The 27295-nt window shown below is 41.2% G+C and overlaps 1 protein-coding gene across 10 annotated transcripts in view; it reads left to right on the forward strand.

The window, feature by feature from the left end:
* ctnnd2b (catenin (cadherin-associated protein), delta 2b) overlaps nucleotides 1–27295 on the forward strand; it is a 240231-nt gene that overhangs the window by 68303 nt on the left and 144633 nt on the right. For 8 of the 10 annotated variants that reach the window (XM_026149115.1, XM_026149114.1, XM_026149116.1 and 5 more), the window contains exon 3: nucleotides 15045–15157. In XM_026149115.1, the coding sequence (XP_026004900.1) occupies nucleotides 15045–15157 (113 nt within the window). Of the gene's footprint in view, nucleotides 1–6500; nucleotides 6786–6985; nucleotides 7131–15044; nucleotides 15158–27295 lie in introns of those variants that run through there. The other 2 variants (XM_026149121.1, XM_026149122.1) reach the window with 2 other exon arrangements.

Raw genomic sequence — 27295 nt, forward strand, 5'->3', positions numbered from 1 at the left:
ATCCTTTCTGCTCTGCATGGAGTCCAGCCCACATAAGTCGACTACTAACACATCCTTGATTAAAAACCAGCGTGGCAAGACACTTGGTTTGCACTTTAGTTGAGTACAATTGGACTTTTGAAGAGGAACAATGCGTGGGTTGTGATTACATGAGTTCAGAGAAGATTAAAATGTTTAAAAAGAGAGATCTATTGTGATCTCATGCAAGTCTTTGTATTTTGTTTTGTTTTTGAATCCATTTTGGATTCAAACAGCCAAGCTTTTATTAGGTAAAGGTGCTTATGCGTCCTCATTTGCACCTGAAGATAGCGTTTGTTATTTTTTATTTTTCGAGGGGAGAAACAAAATGCCTGACTGGCAAAGCTCCCAGCAACGGGCAATAAACGAGGCAGAAATAAAAAGGCCACAAGGTGTTTCAGTGCGATTAAAGCAACAATGTCAAGAAAGCCCGAGAGAACTCTTAGCCTTTAGATGTTTACCTCATGACTTGGCCTTGAGCTTTCAACATCCTTGAGATTTTGATTTGGCCCGCAGTTTGAATAAACAATTTTACCTTGATGGCAGCTGAGTAGCGTTCCTATTTAGCAGCACTGTAAGCTCAACAAAGACACAGCACTCTGAATATTTTACCGTTGCTCATAATTTATGTACCTACCAACATCTTTGAAGCCAGTTGAAGAGAGAAGCAGGGATGAGGAGAGAAATTAGACCAGCTACAGGGGAACAACAAGACAAATCTGTCTGGTTTGGGATGAACGCTTAAGTAGTATCTGAGGAGAGTTAAATCCCCCCCCCCCCCCCCCCCCCCCCCCCCCCCATCTCTCCTTTTTCTTTATCACACTTATATGGCTCCCTAAACCAGCGGTCCCCAACCCCCGGGCCATGAGTCGTTTGGTACCAGGCCGAGAGAGTTGAGGCTTGGGTGTGAAATTCATGGTTTTCAGGGGTTTTAGCTTCTTTTTTTTTTATCGTTAACTCAGTTTCCATGGGTCTTTTCCCATGTGTTATGAGTAAATCTTTTTTTTTTAGTACCAGTACTGGTTTTATTTTGTTGTATTTTTCCGCGACACCTTAAAGGCCGGTCCGTGAAAATATTGTCGGACATAAACCGGTCCGTGGCGCAAAAAGGGTTGGGGACCGCTGCCCTACACAATCGTTTTATCAGGCCCCACCTTCTCATGTTGGCCTTTTTCCCTCCACCTACAGGACAACTTTGTTACCAGCTGGATGTGCCTAATAATTGTCCATCCTGAAACACTAACTTAGGGGCTTAGCTTACACAGCCACTGTGACATTTTCGCATCGAACAGTACCACCCCCCATCTAAAACATCTAAATGCCAGTCGGACACCAAGGGGCACAATTATACCGCTTTACACTGGGGAGAGAGAGAAAGAGAGAGGAACGGCTTCAGCTAGGACACACACATACTCTAACTTTGCTCCCCATGCAGCCCACCACTGTCCTACAGTCATTTATCTTACTTTACTAATTGCTTTAATGGGGTTTTCAGGGGCCAGCGTGGTCTTATGAGCTAGTGGCTGCACACTAACTCTCTTTCCGTCCTCCTTCTGTCTCCATTAAGAAGCTCAGATTGGAGCTGAATCTTTAGTAATGCAATCAGCTGACAAGCACTTGATTGTGGAACCTGCTCATTAAGACATAGTTAATTGTTGTCCTTTTCTCTCAATTGCTTATCAAGCTATGATTACTCGCTCACATGCACACACATGCACACATTCAGAGTTCCTGCCACCAGAGTGTGTGTGTGTGTCTTTTTTTCAAGAAAGTTAAGGCTGTGTAGTCTATTGATTAAAGGACTAAAAGCTTTAATAATAGTCCGTTTCTATTATGTTAGTTTTTTGAGTTTGAAGGAAAATGACACCCATGCAATCAGTGAGGCTCATGGCTGGATTAACCTCTTTGCCCAAAGGCAAAAAAAATGTTGGGCTCCTTTTATTAAGCCACTTATTTCCCCAGACAACAGGCGTGTTTGCAGGGTTGTTTGTTTGTTTTTTCTAAATGAAGTGGTACAAGGGCGGGACTTAGAAACAGGTGGGGTGGGGCCATTGGGAAATCAGAAAGTTGTATGAGATATAAATGTTAAAGCACTTGGAAACTGATTGAAAATCCAGCACGTAATAATGATTTGAATTATGGACCGAACTCCTGCCTCTGTAAACATGCATTAGGAGACGTGGCTGCCTCAGTGGACACAAAGTTTTTAACCATGACGTGATGGACAGTACATATTCAACTTTTAGCCTGAGTGGTAAATATAAAGAAAATGTTATACGTCCATGAATAGTTAGCAGCAGACGAACCCAGTGTGAATCAAATGAAGGGAAGGAAATTTAGCAAAATTTCAAAATGTATTGTTTTCCATTAGTTTTTGGTGCTTATTATTATATTGTGTAACATTAGCTGCATTTACGGTCTATGGAGAACAACACTGTTTTTCACAGTGTGAAGTAGTCAGACTCGAACGTCAAAGAAGGTGGTAGGGAAGCAGACTCAGGAGACATTTGGGGTTTTCAGAGGTGAGCAATTTATTTACAGTGGACCCCATCCTGCATGAAACTTCCAAACAAAACTTACCCCCAAAGTAACTTCATTAACAAAACTCAAAAGTACCTGGATTTGGTAACACAGCTCACCTCTCCTCTCTCATCTGAGTCTGGCAGAGACTGACTATATATAGGGCCATTAATCGCCCTTTAATCTGTAACATAATAAAATATAAAGAAACATGTAACTGAGTATTTGCTTTAATTTGCAGTATGTTTGATTTGCTGGCAACAGAATGCTTACACAAACAAACCTGGGATAGTGAGTGCAGCAATGTTACTTTGACAAATAGAAAATCATAGCAAATAAATACAGAGACAGAATAATGTGCAAAAAAAGGTCAACACATCTGGGACAAAGGGAGGGCATTACAAATGCACCCACTTTGTCACACACAGAAAAAGCAGATCCAAAAGGGACTCCAATTTTCCTTATTTTCCTCCCTTATTAACTGCAATTAATAACTCAATTGATGGAAATTAAACCATCAATTGATTACCTGGTTTGAACTGTGGGCCATTTTTAAGCCCAGAGTTCAAACCAGGTCTATAACTACTTTTACAACTAAGAGAAGTAGTAATTAGGAGATTCAGTTTTAGGTCTTAAAACATTTATACAGCCGATATTTAGTTTTGAACATTTCTAAAAAATTTGCAAATTTGATAATCCAGCTGGTTTTTACTAGCTAACTAACTGTGGTATGATTGTTGGTGGTAGGCCAGGTGTTATGGGTATTTCTGAAGCATCTGATCTTCTGGGATTTTCACCACAGCTGTTGCTACAATTTACTCAGAATGGTGTGAAAAACAAAAAACATCCAGTGAGTGGCAGTTCTGCAGACAGAAACCGCTTGTTGGTGAGAAAGGTCAGAGGAGAATACCAGACTGGTTGGAGCTGGCAGAGAGGCTGTGGTACCTCAGATAGCTATTCTTTCCAACTAAGCAGACAAAAATCTTAGAATATACAGCACATGTAATCTTGAGGTGGATGACTGTCAGGTTCTGCACCAAAAATATCCTAACAGGACAGACGCTGGCATCTTAGCCTGCTAGAGATGGTTTCAATGGCAGCAGCTGCAGCTCAGCAGATGCAGTGGGTTGTCTACTAACGGGAAGGTCATTCGTTTGAGCCCCGGCTCCTCCGGTCCGCATGTCCTAGTGTCATTGGGGACGATATTGAACCTCGAATTTGCCCCCCTGTGATTGGGTGAATGTGGCTTGTTGTACTGGGAGTAGAAAAGTGCTGCTGTATATCATTTCAAAACCATTGAACAACAGGAATCAACCTCCTACTGATCAGTCATCCTTTGAATAGTGCAGCCTATCTCAAATGTATTTGCTGACCATGTGCATCTTTTTATGGCCATAATTCACCTTCTATCAATGGATACTACCATGCCACATAGCACCTTAAAGTCCAACATCTAGCAGGAGCCATACCTCCATGGAGTCCTGACCCAGCAGGATGTTTGGTGTTTGCACATAACGAGACAAAAAGAATCATTATCTGCTAGTGAATAGCTGATTCATTTAATCTGCATCTTTCTGTCAAAGCTTTCTGCCCTCACACTTGATGTTTTGAAGTTAGAAGACATTTATGTTCATGAGGGAAGGAGGGTCTAATGAAACACTCTTGATGTGATTACAAAGGCAGGATGTCTCTGCCTCTGCATTGCTCTCACCAGTCTTTGTAAAGGCGTCTCCAAACTCTTTAGATGTAGAACAGTGATGCAGTATTGCTTAGGCCTAATGTTCTTTGTGATAGAGTAACACAACATGTTTCACCATTTGATAAGTACTTTCTGAAATTAATGGAAATCGATTGGGGGGAAAAAACAATCTTTTGTTGCTGGCCATACAATTTACTGTGTAGATACAACTACTAAGACACATTTCTTTAGCCTGAAATAACAAATACACACATGTTCCGGGCGTGTTCAAATCATTTGCTGTTATCCAACTTTCACACCGAAACAAAGAGTTGATCAAACTGATCCATCTGTTTCACCCAAACACTCATCTTACCTCTGTGATTTAACCTGCCTGAAGCTGAACAGCCACGTAAACTGAGCCAGTTCAAATTTGAATAAGGAAATGATTGGACGCTGGAGCTTTGCATGCACGCAATGTTTTTATTGGGTTGCAGTGACTGCTTTAGTGTTGTTTGGACAGAGAGAGGAGGTGGGCAAGTCAGAGAGCGTAAAACAAAACTAAAACAGTCTGAAGATACGTTCACAGGGCTTCTTGGCACGATGGAAAGTAACAATCAGAGAAACACCTGCTGCGAAATCATGGATTCAGGTTTCCAGTCAGATTGCTTCTGGGTAAGACGTGGTTATGCATGTGTGTGTTTCATGTGATGCTCACCTGGGTATAATTATTTGACAATATTTCATTTCACTGTAAGTTAACACTGTGACGAGTTAACTTGTAGTCTATGGTACTAGCTGTACATAGACATGCTAGCAGTAATCAGCCACTGTAAAACTGTATACTGTAAATGCAGTTTATATGATAGCATCCTCCATTTTGGAAGACCAGTTGTGCGGACTTCCAGCCCCACACCACCAACCACAAAGCTTAATTCAGAATCAACAATCTTAATAATCTGCTAGTATGAAATAGTAGAACCAACAGACAATAGGGAGTCAATCAGCAGTCAGTGAAAACTACTTCAGACTTCCATTGACTTGTTTTATGAAAGAAACCTCAAATTCTACAACTAAGTTTAGTCCTGTTTCAGTCTAATTGTAATAAGTTAGGCCTAATGTCATACAGGGCTATCTATTACCACTCCTAATAGTTCAGTCCTGCAGAGGGCAACAATGTCACTTGATGATAAGATGGCTCATTTCAAATTTTAGTTGGACTGAAGTTTATAATTATTGATATAAGTGTACAAAAGAAGTCTACCTTTAAATGAATGAGGTGAAAAGCAGCCAGTGCACCTGTTTGTGAAAACCAGGAAAGAACATCAGCGTTTCACTTCTCCTGTGTCAATCCTACCCTAACATGTTAGCAGCTAAGGGAAGTTATGTATGAATACATTTATCTTATTCTGGGATATGATAACGCTGACACTTTGCCACCAAGCTTGCACAGTCACTAAAAGAACAATAGATTTCGAGCACGATACAAACCACCCCTGTTCGTGGAGCACTTAAGCAAAGACACCTACACTCCGCCTTGGTGTGTAGTTTGGATAGTGTGACTCTCCATTCCCTTGAGGCTTGGCGCTTCCTCATGTTAGAGTTCAGAAAGGCTCAGTCATACTGCTTTAGATTCCACTGAGACAAATGTTGGTTCAGTTGAAATGACCTGATTGTACACTTTTATAAAATGGTGATGTGATCGGGTCTTTGCAGATAATAACTACATCGTACTACAGCCGTGTGTAATCTACATGTGGTTTTGTGTTTGGGTGAGTTATAACACACCTAATGCACTTTTTTGGCCCCATACACTCCTTACATCCCGTCTCAGCCCATAGGATTTCACTGAGGCAGAACAGAGAGAGAGAGAGAGAGAGTGTGTGTGTGTGTGTGTGTGTGTGTGTGTGTGTGTGTGTGTGTGTGTGTGTTTGTGAGTGAGAGTGCCTTCCTCCATCCCACTTCCTCTCCATCTTCAGGCTCCTTTGCTCTCCTCCTCCCAAAATCCCTCCTTGCTTTTCAGTGATGGTGGATGAGGGAGGGAGGGGGTGCAGATGGTCTGCTCAGAGAGAAAGAGAGGGAGAGTGAGAGTCACAGAGAGTGACTGGCGAGCGGCGGGCTTTTTTGGCATGCTGTGCCGGTGGGAGGGCCCATTGTGATGCAACGTTGCATAAATAATGCCACGGGGCTTCTAAATGCTCCGTTGCCATGGGGACCTTTGTGCCTCAGTGAACACAGTGTGTGTATGTGTGTGAGTGTGTGCTTCATGGCCCCGGAGGAGGGAGAAAAAGAGACACAGACATAGAAGCAAAGAGAGAGAGCGAGAGACAGACAAGGGGCCGAGGTGCAGGCAGCTCAAGTGACACATGTGGTCTCTCTCTCTCTCTCACGCGCACGCTCTCGCTCTATGTCTTTCTATTTGTCTTTCTATCACTTGGTTTGACCCAGGACAGATGAGTGTTTGGAGGAGGGAGAGGGAGCACTGTTGTCGCTTTTCGACTAGACAGGAGCAAAGCAAAGCGGGATATTCTGTGATTTTGTCTCTTTGTGAAGTATGGTCCATGTGAAGGTACGTGTCTGCGTTGCTTATTTTTTTATGCAACTCCTTCACCAGTTCTTCTTTCCAGCATTAAATTCCATCACAGTCCCTTCCTCTTGCTCTGCAGTAACAGGTGTCTGCCCCTCAGCCGTGAATTGGAGGGAGCAGAGATCGGAGGGGGCGAGGAGTGGAGGGCGGGTAGAAAAAGGAGGGAGTGATCGCTTTTGTTTGGCTGTTTCTGAGAAGACTTGCATCTGAATTCTCACAGCTCACAATGGAGCTGGTTAGTCAGCCTGTTAGTCTGCTGGTGTGTACTCTGTGCAAAACAACAAAAAACACTTTTTTCCTCATCTGCTACAGAGACTTTGCCTCAAAGTAGGTTGTGTTTTTTTTCTTTCTCTCTCTCTCGCTGTTCCTTTCGTTGCATCAGCTGATTATGGGGGTTTAGATTGATTTGGCTGCGTAAAAAGTCAGATCGCACAGGGAGAAACGTGCAGTTTCCATGTGTGGAGTGGTGTTTGAGATGTAAATAAGAAATGCAGCTCACTGGCATCAGAAGACTATAGCTTTTTATCTTCAATGGGATCATGAGATCACAGACGCTGAAAGCATCAGTGTGCTTCTGGTGGGGGATTGGCTGCTTGCTAAAACTTCAACAGATACTATGATGATTGATTTTAGGCTAAAGGGCTAAAATTACGTGCATGTGTGGCTTCTTAGTTTTCTCTCAAATATGACTGATTAATTGGGTTCTGTTGAGCAGCTATATTTTTATCCCGAGTGCTGTGTGAAAATGTTGAAAGTGTGCAAACAGTGAAGCATGTCGAACTGTTCTCACACTGTGGATGTTAACATCCAGACTTTCTGCTTCACAAAATGCTTTCAGAAGCTGCACTTTGTCACGTCTTCTGGTTTGACTGCAGAACACGGACACGGGTGACAAAGTTAAGAGAAGAAAATTCATGGCTTTGTGGAGGGGCTGAGTTTGGGGGATTTTACTGGACCTTGCTTGTCCTCTTGAAGGGAAGGGTCACTGCAAATACATATAGCGATCAACATTAATCCCACAGCCCCATCCACCATGCACAAGGGTTCATTGAATAGTTTGAATGGTATTAAAATGGTGTAATGTTGATTAGTTAATATTTATTTATCTGTCTTTCTTCCACAGTGTGTTTTTATGTTTGTTTGGGGGGTTTTTTTTGTTTCATTTTATTTTTGTTTTGTTTTTTTTGTCCTCTCATCACTCAGATGGCTGTCCCTCCCTGAGCCTGGTTTGTCTTGATACCAGCACAAAGGCACAGCAGCATGTCCCCACTGATGTGTGCAACGTTTGTGTCCTCACTTGCAGAATCCTTACAGATGTATTTAATTATCATTGTATGCCTGTGTGTGTGTCTGTGTCACATATGTTTCTCTATGCTGGTGTGTGCGCCTGTATGTCTGGCCAGTTGCCATTAATAATAAGATGTTGCGTAATTACAGTGAAATTTGCAATTTGATTTGTTAAGTTATTACATTAATGATTCATTATAATCAAATTGTATCATTATGGTGGGAAGCCTAGAGTTGCCTCAGGCATCTTAGGCATTTACGCTCCCACAGTCCAGCACTATGTTCTCCATCACTACTCTTAGCCATAAAATACGCATTGTGTTAGCACTATAAATAGCATTAATGTTCCTTTTCAAGCTTTTTTTTAGGTCATTAAAAATGGCAACGCTAATATTAAGCTGCATTGGGTGCAGACTGGTTTTTATTCTCTTTTAATGATATGCATTTGTTTTCTGAATCTGTATAACTTAATTTTGCTGGGCACTCCACCTGGGTCTTTTTTTGAGTTATTGTGTAAGCAAAATGAAACTTATTGAGTTTTTAGAGGGTGCTATTTTTCTTTCTTCCCCCTTATAGGATTGTTTTTTTGAGTTTTGTTATGATTCACACTCATCTTAAGATGGATTTTTTTTGAGGCATCATACACACGTACTAAACAACAACAAAACAAAAAACAGGTTTTTGGAGTGTGTTAAGTCTGAGATGTGCAGTTTTTATAAGTCTTCAGGTCCTTGTCTTGGTTAAGGCCCCTTTGGAAGCAATAACAGCCTCAAGTTTTCTTGGGAATGATCCTTTCTTTCAGGGGTTTCTGCCATTCTTCTCAGCAGAATCCTTTAAGCTCAGCCGGGTTGGAATGAGAGTGTTGGTGCTCGGCCGCTTTCAGGTCTCCCGAGCTGCTCCTGGCATCAGGTCTGGATCGTGCCTGCAAAACTCCAGGATTTTCACAGTGTTATCCAAAGCAACTCTTGTGTTTTCTCTGTGATGTGCTTTGTTTCAATGTCTTCTTGAAATATAAACCTTCTGCTTAGCTTGGTATCCTGAGCCCTCTGAAAACGGTTTTCACTCGGGATTATTCTGTATTTATTCCGAAGGGTCTCTTGCAGTCTCTGTCACAGGAAAAACATCCCTACAGCACGATGCTGCCTAACCACCACTTTAAGCGACTGTATCGATGGCATTAATAAGGTGATTCTCCCTACCCGGCTCTCTCCACACATGGCAATGGGAGCTATGGTGGAACAGTTCAATTTTTATTTCATCAGGGCAGAGGATTTTTCTTGTTATAGCCCAAGAGCCCAATCAGCTGCCTTTTGACAAACCACCAGTGGGCTGTCTTGTACCTGTTAGTGAGGAATTGCTTCCCTCCGGCCACTCTTCCTTCAAAGCCTGATTGGAGGAGTGCTGCACTAACAGTTATCCTCTGCTTTTACTCAGTTTGACTGCCAGATTTAGGAAGTTCTTCCATTTGAGAATGATGAACCTATACTCTTGGGCACTGTCACCTTCACTACATTTGTGCCCTGAGACAGACCAATCCACTCTGACATGCACCATCAACTATAAGACTGCATGTAAAGAAGTGTGCGCCTTTACTAAATGCATTGTCTGAATTTAATTAAGTATGGGTGGATTTAATCAAGGAGCCACGTATTCCTATAGTACTGTGTGGTGACTGATGGAAAAAAATCCCTGTAAACAGATATTTGCATATGAATATGATGGATTTGCTGACGAGGGCTGAACATTTTGGTCCCGGAAGCTTTCAGGTTTCAGTTTGCACAGTCAGAGTGCTGATCAGTCACATTTGAGTGAGTTTGGTTATGTGCAGCCAAACACTGAGTGTGGAAACCACAAGAGGAATGCATTTCCCAAAATGCAATCTGAAAACAATCAGCTATCGTCTGATGATGATTAAGCTTTTTATTAGCTGCATTCATCTGCATTTGTAGTCGGGCTGCAAACAACGACCTTTGCACAGAACGTTGGTCGTTACCTGCACAGGGTCTTAGTCATCAGGCAACAGCCGCCAGGTTCACAGCCTGACCAAAAAAAAAAAGGGGGGGGGGGATTAATTAAGGTTAATGATGGTGATGGAAAACTGTAAACCTTAAAGGATCTGAGAAATAGGCTCTGTACGTGCGCTTGTATCACTCTCTTCACTTCCTTCCTTTGTTGATGAGTGCATATTTCTTTCATAATAGCTCGTCTTTATTTAAACGCTGCCTTGGAAACAGTGATTGATTGTATCCTGTGGTCTGGCGTGACTTATTGTAATTATGTCACTTTTATTATCTCGAACCAGCCAAAGGACTGTCAGAAAGCCATTTAAAGATCCAAACCATACCTTTGAAACCAGCACTGCAGTGGCTGAGCGCTGATGTGCCTTCTCCACTTGATTTGAGTGATTCAGCAAAACAATTTGATCTTTCTTGTTTTATTTCTTTTTTCTTTCGCACAAATTGGTAAATTTTGTTTATTTAATCAGCTATAATGATCACAGCAGCAGACACAAATATCCTAATCAGCTGCTTGCTTGTTGGCACATCAGCTAATTAGTGGTTATTCATCACGCATAAATTAAGCCTAAGAAAAGGTCTCTATCAAGAGCCACCCAAATGAAAAGATTTGCTCTTAAATGGCACGTACGCGTGATTTATGAAAACTTTTTGACTTTTTAAAATGGAGCTTATAGGTTTCACTAAGCTGCCATCCAAGCCTTGAACAGATACCAGCATCCTAAACCAAACATATACATTGAGTTTAGATATAAAATATAACTCAAGTTCATTTTTTGACAATTTGTATTGTATATTTTAGTTGCTGCTATTAGCAGTCAATATCCATGCGTTATAAAACCAGGCAGTGAAATATTACCCTAATAGAGTATTCTTCATGATCTGTGCCATGGCTGTCAAGTCTGCTTAACTAGCAAGATATTTTCTGTCTGCACAGAACTGCAGTGTTCTGGTTCTCAATGCTGAAAGTCATAATAACCAATTTTAAAACACCAGTGTACAAGCATACTACTGACACCTCTACTGGACAGTTTTAAACAGCTCCAGCTTTGACTTTGTGTGGTGACGTTCCTCTTTTTACTCTCATTAAAGAGGTTGAGCAGGCATCAGAAAGGGTATCCGCCATATCAGATATACCAAAGTATCTGCTGTGGCGATCCCTTGTCAAATAAAGGAACAGCGAAAAGTACAATTTATTACATTTTTCCTTATTTTGTGACACATATACTCTTAGCTGGACTCTCTGTGAGCCAAGGCTCACACTTCAGAGTCCTATAAATATTAAACAATATTTCTGCTCCTGGATTTGGAGCTGTCTCTAATATCACCATGTCAGGACAGACACCCCACCCAGTTGCTGTTTAAACCTGGTGTAAGCCGATGAAAAGAAACTTTACCTTAAGCGAGGACAAAGAAAATAAAATGGGTTTCAAGGCTGAATGACACAAAGCTACTGTTGTAGAAGCCAAAAATACAAATACAGACTTGAAACTCAGCAAACCGCAAACTCTTGTCATTTTTAAAAGGTTATCTGACTAGTTCAATGGCTTGCTGTGTGGTACAGACTGTCCAAAAAGCTTGTGCTTCAATTTTGGTGAGCGAAATTCTGGTATTTTCTTAGACAGTTAGCTAATTAGCTGACATGTGTGTATGTTGCTGCTTGCTAACCAAGCTAGCTAGCATTAGCTGACAAATTAGCATTACTAGGTCCCCCTTCAAGAGAGGCTCGCATGCTAATGACCAAAGACCTACTAGTCTGTTCAGATGATATAATATGTGATACATCCATTATGAGGCCAGCTTGCACACAACTAATGCATGTAAGTGTGTATGTGTGTTACTTGTGGCAACATCAGAATAAAAACAGTAATAGCAAAATGGCTACGTTCACACTGCGCATCAAATCCGTTTTTTTTACCCTATGCGACCCATATCCGTTCATGGTGTGACAGTGTGAACGGCACAAATCCGATATTTTCAAATCCGATCTGGGTCACTTTCGTACGGAGCCCCGCAGGGGACATGGGAGAAAAAAAAATTAGGGAGAAAAAAAAAATTAAGACGGACTTTTGCGAGATCTCGCAAAACAAACTCGGGATCTCGCAAAACTTTCTCGCGAAAGTTGAATTCCAACAATGGCGGCAGCTACTTAGTTGTAATATTACTCTTTCTGGGTCACAAAATACACTTTTAAGATATTTTGAGGCGTGAATGTAGTTGTGTAAACGTCAGATACCTGCTCGGTTTACAAGACATCACATATTTGCAAAAGTGCTCCGACGTTTTTGGAGATCTGACACCCACTAGCTCGAAGCTAACGGGAGGTCGAGACCTACTACAGCCGGGAGGAACACCGCTTTCCCGGCACATCGTGCCTCGAACTCCTGGTTGGCTTCGAGCTGGCGGCCACTAGCTCGAAGCTAACGGGAGGTTGAGACCTACTACAGCCGGGAGGAACACCGCTTTCCCGGCACATCGTGCCTCGACCTCCCGGTCTGCTTCGAGCTGGCGGCCTCCGAAGAATGCGGCTAATACTTTTGCGAGATCTCGCAAAAGTCCGTCTTAATTATTTTTTTTTTCTCCCTAATTTTTTTTTTCTCCCTAATTTTTTTTCTCTCCCATGTCCCCTGCGGGGCTCCGTACTTTCGTATGTTGTACTGAATCCGATACATATCCGATGTTTTAGAAAGCGACTGCTGTTTGAATGGTCAAGTCGCATTAAATCTGTCTTTTACGTCACTGACACAAGACAGACGCCAATTATCAGCTCCGGAGAAGCACCCGATAAGACATTGCGAACGCTTCCTGGCCATCCAGCGTAGATGTCAGTGAAACTGTTGGGAAGACAACGTTGGAGAAACGTGAACATTTTATTTATACTGTATAATCTGCAGATTCTGACAGAAATCTGCTACTATCCTTTGAAGCGCCGCTCCTCTCTAAAACAGCAATAAGGATAGTTATTAGATTATTTACATTATTATGTAAATAACAAAATAACTTAAAGCAAAAATTGGGAAATGTAAAGTCCGAAGTCTTTATATTAAGGGCCATCAGTCAAACAATAGGGGCTGTATCCCAATTCAGGGTCTGCAGCCTTAAAGTACGCATTTCAAGGCCGATTGCGTCACAGCGTCGCGCCGAAGCCTGTCCCAATTCAAAGGCTGCTCGAAATGCGGCCCTGAAATGCGTCCTTCATTTCCCTGAATTTTAAGGCTGTGGCAGTGTAGACTTCGTGGCCCAACATATCCCAGAATGCATAGCGCGGCGGTGGGTGTGAATAATTTTGCCGAAAAAAAACGGCGGATGAGGGGCGGCCGAAGAGTAAACTTTAATTAAGTACAGAATATTATGTCACTTATTTATGTGCAAATGTTTAATAACGAAGAACATTAAAAATTACTGTTGGCAACATGTCGGCAAAGTTATGTGACATTAGTGACGTTTGTACTAACTTGGTTTTAAGGCCTTTACTTTAAAATATACGCCGTTCAATAGCTGACCTTAATCTTACAGAGAATGATCAAAGCTCATGTAGAAAGAAACAAACAAATGAACAAAAGATTTTCTCCTTCATGTCTGTCAAACAAAGCTGTATGACACGTTTCCAGCTGTTAGTATCATGGTTGCTAGGCAACCTGGGCAGCGCGACGGAGGCTAGACCGTCCCATTTCACAAGCCTCGCACTTCCGGCCTTAGCGGTCTTTGAGTACGCGGCCCTTGAGGATCGTTGAGGCTGCGTACTTTAAGGCTGCAGACCCTGAATTGGGATACAGCCATTGTTTACTCTGGGTCTAAACAGAGCGCGTTGTGTGTGACGTCTTCTTCTGCGCATGCGGGCCGCTTTGAGGGTTCACACTAGAGCGCGTTTACTGTCGCATTTTATTTGTAGTGTGAACGAGCAGACAAAAAAATCGGATTTGATCAAAAAATCTGAATTAAGCATTAAGACCTGCAGTGTGAACGTAGCTAATGTGACGCAATTGCAGTGGAAATAACCATTAAGCACGGCCTTTAAAAAAAAACCCATTGAACCTCCTGGTCTGCCGGAAAGATAGAAAACCATCCAATTAAATACATAAAACATACTAAATTATGTCCATCATGTTTTCCACATCCTCTTTGTTGCTCTTTGGACTGGATCATTTTGCTGCAATCTCTTCTGCAGTGGTGTAATGTCACTCCACTGGAGAATTGGTGTCACCAGCTGTTTATCTCAATGGGCCCATTTCTTCATATTCATATTTTTAGAGTATGCGGGAATTCACAATTTCCTCATAGATACATATGTGCAGAGCTTTAACATGGTACATGCATTTCCCCAGGGATGTTCTTGCAGCTGAAGTTCTTCGTCACACTGGCTGGACAGTTAGGGCTGTCCTTCTTGTCTGTTATCCTAGAACAATTGGGGGCGGGGAGGGGGGAATGAATGTTTTTTTTGTGAGATGTGACTGACAACTTTTTTCCCACCACTCCATTAATATCAACCAGCATATGCCTACCAGCAGGGTATAAATCCATCGGGTGTCAGTGCATAGATGAGCCAAGTATTAGAGTAATGCTTACAACTTTTTTGACACTATATGTCAAAAATAGCAGAATTCTTCTCCCCCAAAACCTTCTGCTGTTCCATGACTTTCCTCAGTGGCACAATAGCAAATGTCACATTTGTGATGGTTTGAGTTTGGTGTCACAGTTTTGCAACATGTCAAACTCTTCTCTGTGAATATCTGGCAGTGTGAAACTTGGCAGACGCAGCGATATCTGGCCTGTTTTCCCACCACAGACTGCGGAGTCCATTTCACAACAATTAAAAATGTGTCAGCGAGAACGCAGCCAAACTAATGCTCAGGATGACTGTAAACGTGACAGTAAATAAATAGACAGATTGTTTTGACACATTCTTGCTCTCCCTCCCCGTCTCTCTTTCTCTTTCTAGGAGCTGCAGTTTGAACGTCTGACCAGGGAGCTGGAAGCCGAACGACAGATTGTCGCCAGTCAGCTGGAGAGATGCAAGCTTGGCTCTGAGACTGGAAGCATGACTAGCATCAGGTGTGTGCGTGTGAACGTGTTTGTGTGTCCAACACCTGTCAGGTTATCTTCTGTACACTCTACCTGTGTGTGTCAGCTGTACTCTCGCAGGTGACTAGCTATACAGCTGCTCGCATTAGAGAAACACTCCTTGATTCGTGTCCAAAATTCATCGGTGTGCTGGTAACCGCGCTGTAGTGATTTGCTTTTGAACTCGGAGAGAGCAGCGCTGCACCCAATGTTGCTTGCTTTCTTTTACCCAGTTTAAACATACACAGAGATGTGCTGATGTGATGTTTCAGGTTTGTTATAGTGCAGTCGAGTAGTGTGCACAGTGCAGCAGTAATTAGATTACATATTATTATTATTTTTAAAAGCTCACTTTAAGTGAGCTTGTATCTCATTAGATTATAGCATTTAAATAATGCAGGGAGCATTATTACAGTACCTAGATAGATAGTTACATTCTAGCTGACATTTATATTTAAGGCACCAATAGAAGGAGCAGAACAGACAGTAAAAATCAGTGTTTACATATTGACTATAGCCAAAATGATAGCTTAAAAATAACTAATTATACTTCAGCTAGTCGCTAAGAAACATTAGCATTTATCTGGATTTTTTTATACCTAACTTGCCAGTAAACATTAATAATTTACTCTATAAATTGCTCTTTAATATATTACTCTTATTATCTCCATGCATCTTAGCTTAAGCGATTGTTGCTAATATTTCATAAATGCTGTTGTATGTAGCACTCATTGTATTGTTTGTCACTCATCCAAGTGACTTCTTGAGTCTCTGAAGAAGGAGACGGAAGAAGTCACTTGGATGAGTGACGAAACGTTTCTCCCACTGAAAATGCTACGTCCAGATGAACAGAATAACCTCTTGGAGGTTTTCTTACCTGGATGATTGAGAATGCATCAAAACCATTTAAGTCATACTTGTGCACCCTCTCTCAGTTCTAAGGTTTTATTTATGAGGGTAAAGAAGAAAAAAAAACAACCTTCCAGTTCGAGAAGCAGTCCTGTGTAAAATTAAGTGTACCTTGTGATTCAGTAGCATGTAGAACTCAGCAACCCCTCCAAACAAGTCATACTTGTTCACTCTTTTTTTAATTTTCTATCATAAACTTTAACATTTAACTTGCTAACTGAGGCCTGTAGAGTCTACGGTGTAGCTCTTGGGCTTTTTTCCACTTTCTCGGAGCGTTGCACGGTCTGACCTTGGAGTTTGCTGTGACGTCCACTTCTGGGAAGACTGGCAACAGTCTTGAATGTTTTCCAGTTGACTTGAACTTTTTGTATGGAAATGACTTTATAATGTTTCCCAGATTGATGGGTAGCAATGATGCAGATGTCTTTCCTCCTTGGCATTGTGTTAACACACACCTGACTGCTTCAGACCAGCAAACCGACAAGGGTTCAGCTTTTATTGAGGTGCTGCAGAACCGTAGACATCAAAACCAAACAGACTAAGATGCTGAGTGCACACTGTCAGTAATTTACTACGGATCTATATTCACAATCCCTTCCCAACTACACTTGGATATTTCACCTGTTTGTATTATGAAAATATTGATTAGTACAGCTTTGAAACAGCACAACTCAAGGCAGTCAACTAGGCTAGGCTCATTTATTAGTGAAAAAAATCATTGGGTTTTTAAATGCACTATATTTTGACTAGGAAATGTTCCTGATGCTCTACTAATTAAAATTTAGTTTAAACAATTTTTCCCTTTTGCCTCCTAAACACCTTTTATAGGAAATGATAGCGTTGCTTGCTTGTGTTATTTAACAACACGAGAATTGCTATCAGGTTTTTACACGTTTAGTAATTACGATCCCCTTAGCTGAACCCATGTAAAGAACACATGTTCACCATTGTCGCCTCTTAGTCTTTTTCAGCTGTTCATATTAAGTGCACAGAATAACAACAGGGAGGTGACAAAGACATGGAGCAATTAGGCTGTGATGGTGTAAAACACATGTTGCTCAGTTCAGAGTCATTTTAAGGAGAAGTATATAAAAAAAGCTTGAGACCATTAATGAACCTAACTCTAGATGTGCTGTCAAAACCTTACTGGCAGGCTTAACGTTTATTGACGGGCTCGAGTTGCATTCCTGAAGCTTTTACCTGCACATTAACTACTCGCTGTGCCTTGATGCTGAGAGTTATGCGTGAGAAACGATCTCATTTCCCTGGAAGGATTTGAATTTGAAAGAAATCTAATGCCAAATTGACACATCATTTCAAGAGAGGTAATGTAGACGCGATGCGATTATGTGACCTGACTAACGTTCAAAGGCGTTATAATGGACGCTCAAATATGAAGAATTTTGTAACCCTTATAAGCAATGTTCCCTCTAATTTTTCATGTGTCTGAGCGGACACACAAACTCTCTGAGCGATCCCTTGGACCACTATGAGTGACAGCAGACGTGTGCACTGTGGTCCCGCCAGCATCGAATCCATCCAAGTTACATGGTTTATTAAAATAATCAAATTACAGCATTTACATTTATGTTAGACTACTTTTAATTAAGTGCTTTAGCCCACTTACAATGAAAATAAAAAAAAATCTTGTTCATGACCTGTGTAGTATGTTAACACTATTGGAAGTTGAAACTTGAACTCCAATTTTGAAAACACAACTTTCTTTTTTTTTTCTTTTTTTTTTTTTAAATAAAGCTCTAAAGGAAATGAATTATATAGTTACTTCTTCAAAAAAGTAACTGAGTTATGCAAACAACAAAGTTTTTGCAGCTGTTTACCTAAAAATGCAGCCAAGGCGTTTTTTCAAATAAACATTTCAAACTATTTACAGAACAATCAGCTGTTCTGCAAATTTGATGCCACACAAATTATTTGTGCCACTCCAAAAAATAATTTCTGTCCACTATGAGATAAAGAAGAACAACAGCCTGATACCTGCAGGCCTGACAACAGGAGATGTGTGACTCCTGTAACACCTGTAACATTCAGCAGTCGCCTCATGGTTCTGACACACTCAACAAAACTATTGACTACACTACACACTAACTACACAAGATTTGCGCTAAATGTCCCAAATCTCTCAAATCTCAAAACACCGCCGTCACCTAAAACTCCCCCCCTTCCTAAACAACTAAATGCCATGTTGCCATATCATTTTTTGATTGGTCCGCATAGTACATTTTTCAACCAATAGGAAACGTGGCTTCACTCCACATCAGCAACGCCGCTTTGCTAGCTAAAACAGCATGCCCACGACGTTGATTAGCTGCGTATATACGAATGTGAATTGCATTATTGGCTGGACTATGGGATAAGGCGGCATTGTTCTAATCCCATACGGGAGCAGCCAGTCACTTACTGACTAACACTAAAAAACAGAATTGTTAAAGTATTAATTTTAATTTCAATTCAGGTTAGATTTTTTTTGTGTGCGCAACGCAGATTTTCTGTGATCAGAGACCGAGCCAGCAGTGCACAATTGCGCATGCGCGCAGCTTAGAGCAGCGGTCCCCAACCCCCGGGTACCGGTCCGTGAGTCGTTTGGTACCGGGCCGCGAGAGTTGAGGCTCAGGTGTGAAATGTATTTTTTTCAGGGTTTTTATCGGTTTTCAGCGTTATTTTGTTATTGTTTTTATTGTTAACTCGGTTTTCCTGGGTCTTTTCACGTGTGTTATGAATAAATCTTCTTTTTTTCGGTACCGGTACTATTTTTGTTTTGTTGTATTTATCCGCGACACCTTAAAGGCCGGTCCGTGAAAATAATGTCGGGCATAAACCGGTCCGTGGCGCAAAAGAGGTTGGGGACCGCTGGCTTAGAGGTAACATTGCTTATACACAGCAAATCCAGCATGTCCAAATTAACACTGTCGGATTTGATTTCAACACTATCCATCCATCTTCATCCGCTTATCCGAGGTCGGGTCGCGGGGGTAGCAGCCTAAGCAAAGAGGTCCAGACCTCCCTCTCCCCAGCCACCTCCTCCAGCTTGTCCGGGGGAATACCAAGGCGTTCCCAGGCCAGCCGAGAGATATAATCTCTCCAGCGTGTCCTGGGTCTGCCCCGGGGCCTCCTCCCGGTGGGACATGCCTGGAACACCTCGCCCAGGAGGCGCCCAGGGGGCATCCTTGCCAGATGCCCGAACCACCTCAGCTGGCTCCTTTCGATGTGGAGCAGCAGCTGCTCTACTCTAAGCCCCTCCCGGATGGCCGAACTTCTCACCCTATCTCTAAGGGAGAGGCCAGCCACCCTTCGGAGGAAGCTCATTTCCGCCGCTTGTATCCGCGATCTCGTTCTTTCGGTCACTACCCACAGCTCGTGGCCATAGGTGAGGGTAGGGACGTAGATCGACCGGTAAATTGAGAGCTTCGCTTTTACACTCAGCTCCCTCTTCACCACGACGGACCGGTGCAGCGTCCGCATTACTGCAGCCGCAGCCCCAATCCGTCTGTCGATCTCCAGCTCCCTTCTCCCATCACTCGCGAACAAGACCCCGAGATACTTGAACTCCTCCACTTGGGGCAGGAACTCATCCCCGACCCGGAGTGGGCACTCCACCCTTTTCCGGCTGAGAACCATGGCCTCAGATTTGGAGGTGCTGATCCTCATTCCCGCTGCGTTACACTCGGCTGCGAACCGCTCCAGTGCGAGCTGGAGGCCCTCACCTCCAGCTCGCACTGGACCCATATAAACACTATTAAAGTGTTTATATGGGTCCACACCAGAGAGTGTTAATTTAACTCTTTTTGGAGAGTTGGTACGTTAACTCTGATTTAGTGTTAAACACCAAATCTGTCTGGAGTTGATAATTTAACACTTGGTGTTAAGAGTTTATATATTAACTCTCAAAGAGTATTTTAGTTTAACTGCGTAAGAGTTATCTTCTAATTCATTCTAAAAAGCGGGAATTTTACTGTTCTGAACTTCTAGAAATTTCTTTTGGAAATAAACATTTACTAAAAAGATGCAATGGTTTTTGAAAAACATTTATTCTGAACTGTGCACCACAATTTCAAAACATTTTCTGAAAGATCTAACAGTATACATGTTCTCACTTTCATTAGAATTGTGTTTATCAAAAGGTCTGACATGGTAAATGCAAATAACAGCATTCTCAACACTTATTTCTTCAATACAATATGCATGTCCTTCATTCATCACTTTGTGGAACTTCAACGCACTTCTGCTCTCCCCCATATTCCATCTTCACAAGCATATCCTGTGTGGAGATTGAATAAAAATTAGTTGACACTAATTAATGGCACAAATAATCCAGTAAACAATTGCAGCACAGTAAAAAAAAAAGGAATCCTCTTTGAGCCATTACTTGTGTAAAGTATTTTCCCAAAAGACAAGGACACAGGCAACAGGTAATACTGAACTAAATGTAAAACCTCAACCTTTTTCATTTTTACCTAAACCGTGTGCACAAAACTCTGGAGGGATCTATGCTAACTTAGAATCCAGTCAGGATGCCTGCTACTGCTGTTTGCTCGTTTTTTTTTTTTTATGGGCGATCGTTTTCAGGCTTCAAGTAGCACCATTATACCAACATTTCACATTCTAGACATTGTTTTAGGTGTATTTGACCAAAAGTTTGACTGAAAATTCACATGCAAGCTTTTTTTCAAGGCTGTGGTATTTGCCCGCAAACAATACCTTTCAGCTAGCTAAAACAGAATATTATGCTATCAGCGAGCAACATGGCTAATGCCTTTCACACAGCTTTGTCTCAACTCCAAAGAGCCACAGAAGTAAAAGCTAATAGAAATAATTGAAACAATTGAAAAAATGACTTACCAAGCATGGCAAACAACTCAAATATGTAGAGCAAAATGTTCTGAAACGGCTTCACTTCAGCTTCGATTGGAGTCGTGCTGGGGGCGGAGTCTGTGAATTTACTCTGTTGGTGTCATAGCCCCTCTAGGAGTTCAGAGTTAAGAGGTCAAGAGTTAATGTTTCCATTTTAACACCTCCAGATTTGACAGAGAAACACTCATTTTTAACACTCGATTTTAACTACTATCATTTTACACCTCAGAGTTACATTAAAAGAATGTGACTCTACTTAGAGTAAAATTAACTCTACTTTTGCAAGGAGACTATTAACACCAAAAAATTTAACACTTTTGAATTTGCTGTGTAAACCTGATATTTTTAATAATTCCTCACTGCACCCGAGACAGCAAAATCATTTTGCAGCATTATTTATTTTTGGTCTTTCTAAAGGATGTTCCACTGTCAGAGTCCACTGTGCTGTGCGGGGCCGTCTTGTTCTTTATTTATTTATATATTTTTTGATAACACGGGCGAAAAACATAAAGCATTGTTATATTATCTGCCTCTGATTGAGTTTAGACGGCAGCTTCAATATCTGCTCTGAGCCTGAAGAACACATTCTACACATTCCATACTGGTCCCAACGTGAAAACTGCACTGCTGACACAATAGTGATAATGCACTTAGCCCTCCTCTCAGGACAGTGGAACACGATTAAAGCCTCCGTCTTCATTTCTCTTTCTCACTCTGTCTCCCACACACACATATAAATAGACGTGCACAATCCATCATCTTTTCTTCTCTTTGATTCCGTTAAGCGAGTGGGGATTCCGTCCGGCTCAGACTAATTACTCATCTGCCCGTATTGTAATTCTCATTTCAATTTAAGGGGTGGACCAACAAAGAGCAGGAAGATGGTCTAAAACTGACTCATTCACAAGTCTAATTAACTGATGCACGTATAGCTCTTCTGCGCTGTCACAGGGCCGCATTTGCAACGGCGGCAACGTGGGATGGGAAAAGGTGCAGAGTCCGGAAAGACGTGTCTTCCACTTCATCACACAGCCGCGCGCAGATATAAATGCTGCAGTCTTGCAAACTCGATTAGATGGGTTTATTATTTAGTGAGGGGCAGAGCGTCCTCCGGATTACACTGTCTTCCATTTTATAGGCCATCCACTTTGTTTGACTTGCGGGGTAATTACTAAATGGACAAATGGTTTGGCAAAACACACAAGTCCAGCACGGCAATATGCTGGAGGTTTGTAGTGCCTAAAGCGTGTTGGATTTATTGTTCAATTACCTCTGAAATATTAGTATTGCTGCTGTTCCAAATAGTTTTATTCATCACTGCTTGTCCCAGAGAACAGAGGGGTCAAAATATAATCGGCAGCTACAATACACGGACAGGAATTCATCTTGGTAGCATTTGTGGTGAAACATATTGAAACTGTATGTAAGCTACAAACTTTAATTTAACATCAGCAGCGCAGACAACGTAAAAATGCAAACTGTTGCAGCGTTTGCCGTTAATTGTTTGTCATTTTGATCCATAACGTTTGTTCTTGTTGACTTTTTGTTTCTTTCTTCTATTTGTTCTTTTGTTCTTCTATTTGTTCGTTTAGCTAGATTAACGTTAGCATGACACAGATTGCTTTGCCTCATTTGGCAAATTAGAATATGTAATTATAGCTAAAGAAAAATGTAGCTGTTAACAGTCAGTGTGTTCTAAACCAATGTGTTGCTAAAACAGCACCCAGTATAGAAGTCATATTATATATTAGCGACAGTCTCAGCTTTTCTTACTTTGCATGTTCCAGATTACCTAGCCACTGTTCTCAGTTGTGTAGCATAAAGTGTGACAAGTGTCTGGTACAGATGATCAGCACTGTGCAGAAATCTTGAGTCACACCTCATTTATTTATTTTTTTGCTCCCAGTAAACCAGACTTTCTTGTATTTTTTTAAGCTAGTTTTGAGGAATAGCTTTCTGAAAGACTTTTGAAGTTCTTCTTTGGATATTGGATATTTTAGCCAGTGCTATTGGGGGATCTTGTCAAAGTTGATTGAATTATAAATGCAGAAAAGTGATTTGATTCACAATACAGTACTTTTAGGAAAGCATCTGATTGGCTAAGTATTTATTTTTCAGCATGATATGCAGTAAAAGCATACCTACATAGAAAAACACACAGTGGAACTCTATCAGTCATGGATTGGCCTCCCCAGAGCTCAGACCTCAATATTATTAAAGCAGTGTAGGATCATCTTTACAGAGAACAGAACAAAAGGCAAAAACATCCAAAGAAGATCTTTGAATCTCCTTTAAGAAGCCTGGAGAAATATTCCTGAGGAACACCTAAAGAGATTTCAGGAAAGCTTGCCTGAGAGTGTTTAAGCTTTGCTGAAGAGTAAAAGTGGTCATACTTTTACTCTGTACAACTCTAAAGTTTAATTCTTGATTTGATACTTGTGTGAAAAAAAAACAAAGAACCTTCTGCTATACAATTTCTTCATGATCAGGGGCATTAAAAAGAAACAGTTAAGGCTTTTTAGATTAGTCATATCTTTTCAACTCGTAATTATCCAAATAACGAAGATCAACTCAATTACCCCCCACCCACCCCCCCCTCTCTCTCTCGCTCTCTTAGAAACTAATTATGCGGAAAATAAAATGTGTTATTTGTAGGATAACTCTATCTGAAGCCAGCTAATCTGTAATATCATCAAGATGTGTGGAGCTACTCTCTTTCTATTAGTTTGTTGGACAAATCCATCACGGACCATCTTATTGTCTTTCCCAAAGCAGCAGCAGCTCTAGTTTCTACACCCAGATAAACCACAAGTTTATAGATTGAGGCACAGTAGATATGATATGACCAAAGATAATACAATAGCTGTGTAGAATTTTCAGACACATCTTGCTGATGGCGGTGAAAGATAGAAAGCAGCAGAACAATAGAGGACGGGGCTGTGTTCAGCGTGGCCTTTCTTGGGCTTACCCTGTGTTAACAACACATTATGAAAGAAAAATGTAACTATACTAGAATAATAAAGGTTTTTTGTCACAAATTTCTTTGTTAATCTTATAGATTATTTCAGATGTCTTTTCACCTGAATCTCTTTGTCTTGAATGTTTGGCTTTGATATGTCTAACAGGAAGCTACAGTATGATGAAGTTCTGTTTGCAGACAGTCGCTAAAGAAAACTTCAAATCAAAGTGAGTGTTAAGAATGACCACATGGCTGTGGAGGGCTGGCCGTTCAGGAATCTGCTCCTGTTGTGTTGCAGAAAATAAAGACTTTCAGAGGTGCTAATGAGTTCTACTGCTCTGCCTTTCTTTCCGGTCTTAATCAGTCACCACAGGTCACAGTGTCTGCTGCGACACATGCTGCTGCTTTATCGCTTCAAAAAGTACAAATCCACAGTGTGTGTGTGTTACTCTTTCAGTCAAACCGAGACAGTGTTTTTGTCTGTGCAAAGAGTTCTTTTGACCACAGTTAGAGTAGATAAAACTAATCAGTAGAAGCGTTCAGTGCAATTCTGGTTGCAGATATTCAATATTGAATACACAGCACTTAAAAAGCTTCGGTCCCTGTTTTTCCCCACGATTTTTGGCTCTAGAGAGAGCTGCTCTTCTCGTTCTTCATCTTCTCTTGCTATTATGTTTTCCCTCGTGTTCACTTTTATCATCTCTTCTCCTCTGACCTCCGTTTTTGATGTCAGTTTATGTCCTTCCATATTTTTTTTTAGTTCTGTCTACATTTCGCTCATCATCTTTTCCAGCTCTTTTCAACCTGTCAGCTGTCTTGAGGGCTTGGAAAGAAGGCGCCTGAACTTCTTTAGGTGTGTATTTAACCCTTAATTCCGTGGGACTCTCCATCAGTTGTTTCACATCTGAGGAATCCTTCTGGACGAAGGAAAAATATCTTCACAAACCTAAATAAGTCCAGTTACTGTCTTTTCAAGCCCTCAAGACTAACGTGTCCTGGATGACTGAGAACCTACACAGACATGCTGTCAGCTGTCTTTCTGATCTATACAAACAGCGCTTTGTTGCTCAAGCAGTACATTTCAGCGTTATTATTTTGTGTCCTGTAGCGGTTTTTACTTTGGCTTGGTTGTACAAAATGAAAACAAAGTCACCGGCCAGATCTGGACTAGCTTAGGGCCGAGTGTTTGTACATTTTAAAACCAACACTGGACTGGCTGCTTGAATCGTATCTTACCCAGCTACTTAATCTTAAGAATCCTTTAGCTTGTAACTTGAAATATAGCAAAGTAGGACAAACTCTAGGATACAAGAGTGGCCTCTTTATATTTATCCCACTGTTCCCTGGCCACCATCTTTCTATCTAATCATCGAAGTGGACCTATGACAGCGAGAATACCCTCAGTAGCTACAGATACCATCTCTCTGGTGGCACCACTATGGATCGCCGCCTCCCATGTCAGGCTACTTGCTTTTGGCTGTTTCATTTGCAACATTTGTCAGGTAATCACATGCACGGCCACTTGCTTTTTTGGCTGCTAAATGGTAACTGCATGTGTGTCACGCATGTGCATGTTCATTTTTGTGTGTATGTATGTGCGCGCGTGTGTGTGTAAGTATTGGCTGTAACCAGAGCACCCAGTGAGACCCACTGTCACTCGTCTGGTGGGAAAATGTGACCTGTCTGGCGAGCCCAGTGAGCGCCCATTACCCAGAAGCTGTCAAGGCTCTGCCAGCTTAGACTCACAGCAGTGTGACTCTCTCTCCCTCAGCACAAATCCACTAACAGAGATGTTTGCAAAGAGGAGAGGCTTCACTAAGAATACTGCCTGTTTTTATTACATTCAAAAACTGCTTTCTAGGAAAGGTCCCTAATAGACCCGAAGGAGGGAAAAAGTCTTTCCTCTTTGAGGTAATCGGAAGAATGGACTTTGGCTATACAGAGCATTACAGAAAGTCTAAGAGGTAAATATCAGCCTTGTCAAACAAGGAGGCTTACACACACAGTTTCATTAGGAAGTGAACCGATGAGTCTGAAAGTAGAAACTACAAAAATAACAGCTATAATAGACAGTTGTTCTCATCAAACAGCCTCAGCTTAATAGTTCTACTGGCAAATCAGATTTTGTTAAAGCTACAGTGAGCTATTAAATCTTTTTAAGAGTAGACATGCATTAGCTGTCTACAGTGATGGAAAGCTGCAGAATTTCTCTGGTCATTAGTCAGGCTAAGTGACTCCAAGAAGTGTTGAAAATTGAGCTGACCGGAATCAAATTGTGGTAAAACCAAACTAAAATCAAACAAATGAGGTGCATTTAGAATCAAAAGCAAATTCAAACAAACAATATTAATACAAAGTGGCCTTATCGCATCATGAACAGATTATATCACAGAAAAACATTTCCCCAAAGCTTGGATGGAACTAGGTGGCAATTAATTCCCAGAGTGCCTATTTGATTTTTTTCTCAGTCTAGTTACCTTAGTAAACTTTCAAGTCCTGGAGTCACCTCTTGTTGTTGCACAACATGGATTTACTGAGTAAACTGTTATTTGGTTTGCTTTGATATGCTAACTGTGTGATAGAAATGCATCTTTTCAACATCAAAAGATCTCATCAAGAGGAAGCAGAAAGAGACGGCGGAGGCAGGCGGAGATGCCAGGCAGTATTTAGTGCTCTGATGTTTACTGTATATAAAAGATGGACACAGCTTCTATGTCTAAAAATGCAGAAAAAAACAGCATTTTTTTCCTAATGTCCAGCAAGATGGAAAATTGATCCATGATCTCAGTAAATGGCATCAAACTTTCAAATTTTAATCAATATAACATGATTTTTTTTATGTTATGGTCCACATTAGACCCAAAAGGACAATAAAGCAGGCCTCACCTGTATATGAGATGTCAGTTATAACGAGTGTTCAGTGTAATTCATTCAGATGAATCCGGTTTTAAAACAGCACAGTGATGAGAGTCAGAATGTGAGGCTTGAGGGTTATGACTGTAAGGTAAGTAAGCTTGGTTTAGCTTAGATTGTTGGGCTTAAGCTAGGTAAGAAGAAAAATCAAATAGGGAACTAAAAGCTGTTATTCTGCTTATACCTGTCAGTGACTGCAGTCTGTTTTTTCAACAGCCTGCCTGAACATGGTTCCTATCAAACAATCAGATGTGAGAATGAAATAATATTTGATTTTCCTTTTAAAAAAAATAAATCAAAGCCTGTAGTTTTTTTGAATCATCGATGATTCATCAGTACTGGACATACCGTGTTGTGGAAATTTGTATTCAAATTCTGCACTTCTGTGCCTACTCTTGTGTATTCATTTATTAATTCAGACTGTCCAAACAGTAATAGCTGTGTGCACCCAGCTATTTAACTCTATATGTGCATACGGA

The sequence above is a fragment of the Astatotilapia calliptera genome, chromosome 18 (assembly GCF_900246225.1).
Source record: "Astatotilapia calliptera chromosome 18, fAstCal1.2, whole genome shotgun sequence".
Lineage (NCBI taxonomy): Eukaryota > Metazoa > Chordata > Actinopteri > Cichliformes > Cichlidae > Astatotilapia > Astatotilapia calliptera.